Here is a 2717-nt window from a genome sequence, read left to right on the forward strand (position 1 = left end):
AGAAAAGGAATAACGGGGGGGGAGGGGGTATTTTTTTTTTTTAAAAGAGTAATTTACACTTTAAAACAACAAGGTATCAAAATACTTCGTACAGGGGTATGTTCTGACGGTTCAAAGCACTTTCTCTCTCTTTCATTAGAATCTCGAAGGCTACCTTAGATTTAACGCATAAAAAACCCCATAACAGCCAAAACAATAGTGACAACAACAGCAGCCACCAGAAAATAGAAGTGGGAACACGTCCCCAGGCTGTTTATTTTGGGGCGGAGGGCTAGTGTGGGGAAAGGGTGGGAAAAGAGCATAGCATTGCCTTTTCCCCAAGATTCAACTGCATTTGGAAAACTGTTTGACCGTAAGTAGGAGCAACAGAGTATAAACTCATAGTTTCTCAGGAAACCAGAGCAAAGCCTCCCCAGCAGCTGACAGCCGGAGGTCGGTAGCTGCAGCAGTTTGCTAGTGAGAGGTTTGAACTGCTGTTAATGAGACTCCTTTGGCCTGGCCTGAGCAGAAGCATGAAGACGGTACGGATATGAAGCAGATAAGCAGGCAGGCATTGCAAACTCGGGTGTATAGAAGTGAATGCAGACAGCACTCATTTGGGAAATCAGAGTTCGTGACTTACCCACCCTGGACTCCTTCCAGAGAGCCGGAGAGACACCATTTGCCTTTCACAAGGCTTTGCAGCTTCAAAAAGAAAAAAGACATGTAAGGTCATGGCTGATGACACAATTTTTCAGTCTTCTAAGCTTGTCTTCTTCTTTCTAAACACCTCGGAGGGTCAGATGTGACCAGGTTCCTCACCATTCCCGTGGCCCTGGCGCCCTAGCCCAAGTTCATGCCGTGGCAGCTGCACAGGATCTCCTTAAAGGTGTTGCGTAGCTCCAGGCTCCGGAAGGCGTAGATGAGGGGGTCAATGACGGAGTTGCCCATGATGAGAACCAGGTAAGTGTTGAAGTGGGCAGTGTAGCAGACGCAGTAGGGGTTGGTGGGGCAGGTGATGATGAGCACAAGGTGGAGGAAGAAGGGGGCCCAGCAGAAGATGAACACCCCCAGCAGGATGCTGATGGTGACGGCCCCCTTCATGCATGAGTGCTGCGGCGGGGCCACCCCGTCGGCGGGCGGCAGGGCGGCGATGCGCTTGACATGCCGCCGGGCAAACAGGAACATGTGCACGTACAGCGTGCCCATGAGCAGCAGCATGGCAAAGAACATGGTGATGAGGCACACGATGACCATCTTGCTCTCCGAGTAGATGATGAACACCACGCCGCAGACGCTGCAGCAGACCCAGATGGCCGCGATCGAGCCGAGGGCCTTCCTCACCGTCATGATGCTGTGGTAGCGCAGGGCGTAGAAGATGGTGACATACCTGTCAATGGCGATGGCCAACAGGTTGCAGATGGAGGCCACCAGGGAGATGCAGATCATGGAGTCGAAGACATTGTCCATGTGCTGGATGAACTTGTCCTCGAAGGCCAGGTAGTCGCTGTTGACAATGGCGATCATGATGGTCTCCAGGGCGTTGGACACGCTCACCAGCATGTCAGCCGCGGCCAGGCTGCAGAGGAAGAAGTACATGGGCGAGTGCAGGTTGTCGTTGCGTACCACGGCCAGGATGACCAGGATGTTTTCCAGCAGGCTGACGATGCCCAGCACCAGGAAGACCTCGGGCTTGATGAAGACCTGCTCACAGAACCCGCTGCTGCTCTGGTTGGCCAAGGATGGGGCTACAGGGTGCTCTGAGCTGTTGGGCAGTGTTGGCTGAGCAGAGAGCAGGCAGCAGGAGACGTTCATGGCTCAAGAGGGCTGATCAGAGCTGAGGCTCAGCAGGTCCAGAGGAAGATGCTGCTGATCGCAGGAAAGAGAGGATCTTCCTGCAGATGCTCCTTTCGGGGGCTTGTCCAGCCTAGACTTAGAGTTTGTTCTCTCCAGAATAAAAGGATAAAGACAGAGAGAGAGAGACCGAGAGACCAACACATACACAGAGAGAGAGAGACAGAGAGCAAGACACACAGAGAGACAGAGACACACAGAGACAGGGAGAGACAGAGAGAAAGAGAGAGAGATTAGCTTGAAGACAGAGAACTTTCTTCTGCTTCTTGCTTCCCCAGGAGGAGCAGTTTTGTAGCCCCTCTCATCAGCTGGCTTCTTTCTCTTTCCCTCTTTGCCCCTCTCTCTGGCTCTCCTCACATCCCCATCTGGGCACAGAAAACCTGCCACTGGTTGCTACCGTAACGACTGCTTTCATAGCTAGGCAGGATGTGGTATCTGTAGCTTCTTAGTGGGGGGAGAAAACTCAGGCTTTATACATGGACCGAGGGCAAACAACTCCTACTGCATCTTCAGCGCTGCAGAGTGACCACTGAGCGGCCGGCACCGCTCTGACTGACAGCGGTACCTGGCTCTGGGGGCTTCCGAGGGAGATAACGAGGCAGGCTGGCGCCCTCTGCAGGCCAGATGCTGGAATGCTCGCTGGTTCGGCTGAGCAGTTCTTATTTGCCATGGGTGCTGCCACAAATCCATCCATCCATCCATCCGTCTGTCCGTCCATTCCTTTTTTCTCCAGCAGATATTTAATGAGCACCTACTAAGTGTCAGGTCTCTGCTGGGTGCAGGGAATACAGTGGTGAGTAAGACAGAAGGACAGACAGAGCCCCTGTCTTCCCTGAGTCTGGGGTAGGGGATGAGAAGTCAGGTACTTACCTTCCCGTGTGTTG

At 53.1% G+C, this 2717-nt stretch overlaps 1 protein-coding gene across 1 annotated transcript; it reads right to left on the reverse strand.

Annotated features, from left to right (window-relative positions):
* Nucleotides 1–822: 822 nt before the first annotated feature.
* MC3R (melanocortin 3 receptor) lies at nt 823–1892 on the reverse strand. The gene has a single exon (XM_004370221.2). The coding sequence runs from the start codon at nt 1792–1794 to the stop codon at nt 823–825; it is 972 nt and encodes a 323-aa protein (XP_004370278.1). The 5' UTR covers nt 1795–1892.
* Between the last annotated feature and the right edge of the window lie 825 nt (nt 1893–2717).

This window comes from Trichechus manatus, unplaced genomic scaffold (genome assembly GCF_000243295.1).
Source record: "Trichechus manatus latirostris isolate Lorelei unplaced genomic scaffold, TriManLat1.0 scaffold00008, whole genome shotgun sequence".
Taxonomy (NCBI): Eukaryota; Metazoa; Chordata; class Mammalia; order Sirenia; family Trichechidae; genus Trichechus; species Trichechus manatus.

Bases quoted from the DNA above. Each gene is read 5' to 3' on its own strand.
- MC3R (XM_004370221.2), bottom strand. From the start codon at position 1,794: ATGAACGTCTCCTGCTGCCTGCTCTCTGCTCAGCCAACACTGCCCAAC.